Genomic DNA, 1,283 nt, shown 5'->3' on the forward strand with positions numbered 1-1,283 from the left:
CCCAGAGTGGAGATGCTGGTACCCCGGTCCCCGCCTCCTGGCTCGGGCTGTCAGCGCCCACTGAGGACCGATCCTTCCGCTTCGGCAGGACGCCCTCATTGACACCGTGAAGAAGTCCAAACTGCATTTCGTCCACTGCTTCCTGCCGGTGGCCGAGGGCTGGGCCGGGGAGCCCCGCTCCGCCGCCTCCCGCAGAGTTAGCAGCAGCAGCGAGCTGGACCTGCCCCCGGGAGAGCACTGCGAGGCCGGCGGCCTCCTGCCGCTGGACGTGCCACTGCTGCGGGCCCAGCTCCGGGGCTCCCGCCTGCTCGACGCCATGCGCATGTACCGCCAAGGTGGGGCCCTTCATCCCAGAGCCGCCCCTGACCCTCCCCACCGCGCTAACAGGCCCCCCCACCCCGGGGTCTGGAGGGGAGCTTCTCCCCTCCCGTCTCCCACCGGCCCTGGACCTCGCTCTTCTCTGTCACCGCCTCCCCTGGGGTCTCTCCCTGCATCTCTCCAGCTGGGTCTGTTCCTTTCGCTCTTTCTCTCCATCCTGCTGATCTTCCTTCTCTTCCACAGTCCAGCCCTCTTCATCCCGGCCCAACTGCACCCCACATGCCCTGTCCCCACAGCTCTCTCCTTCCCCTCCCCTGGTCTGGGTAGGCCAGCTCTGCCCACAGCTGACCCAGTGTCCTACTGGTACAGCTGCCTGTAAGAAGGGGCCAGCCCCGCAGTGAGAAATGAGGTGCTAACTCTTTCTGAAGAACTTGAAATTTCCAACAAAGGTCAGATAGACCCTTTCTATGGACCAATCTAGAAGAGGGGGCCAGAGAGGATGATAATAATAGTGGTTAACATCCTTAGCACTTTTATAGTATACCAGATGCTATTCTAAAGCTACCACACAGATTAACTCATTTAATCGTCACAACAACCTCATGAGATGTAGGTACTAGTACCATCCCCAGATGAGGTGGCTGAGGCTCAGAGAGGGTAAGTAGCTTCCCCAAAGTCACACAGCTCGTTAGTGGCAGAGCAGATCTGACCTAAGCAGACCAGCTTCCCCATAGCGTTTCGTTTGCCTAAGATGTTATGAGTTGCCAGGTTTCTGCCCTCTTCTCCCTTAGCTGGAGGATCAGGCAGGCTCCCACCCACCAACAACCAGGTCCCCATGAGGTACCCCCAGGGGCACCGTCACTTTTCCTTAGCAGCCAGAGCCAGGAAACAGGCTCCCTGCCCTGCTGAAAATAAATCATCGATCTGTCCCCACGTCTTGATATGGAATTGGTGTTTATTATTTC

At 58.7% G+C, this 1,283-nt stretch overlaps 1 protein-coding gene across 1 annotated transcript in view; it reads left to right on the top strand.

Moving 5' to 3' along the window:
* Nucleotides 1-1,283, top strand: part of MYO18A (myosin XVIIIA) — a 102,328-nt gene that overhangs the window by 66,979 nt on the left and 34,066 nt on the right. The window contains exon 21 of the mRNA XM_010861683.1: nucleotides 89-335. Coding sequence (XP_010859985.1) covers nucleotides 89-335 — 247 coding nt within the window. The remainder of the gene's footprint in view (nucleotides 1-88; nucleotides 336-1,283) is intronic.

Source organism: Bison bison, unplaced genomic scaffold (genome assembly GCF_000754665.1).
Source record: "Bison bison bison isolate TAMUID 2011002044 unplaced genomic scaffold, Bison_UMD1.0 scf7180017864472, whole genome shotgun sequence".
NCBI classification, from domain to species: Eukaryota; Metazoa; Chordata; class Mammalia; order Artiodactyla; family Bovidae; genus Bison; species Bison bison.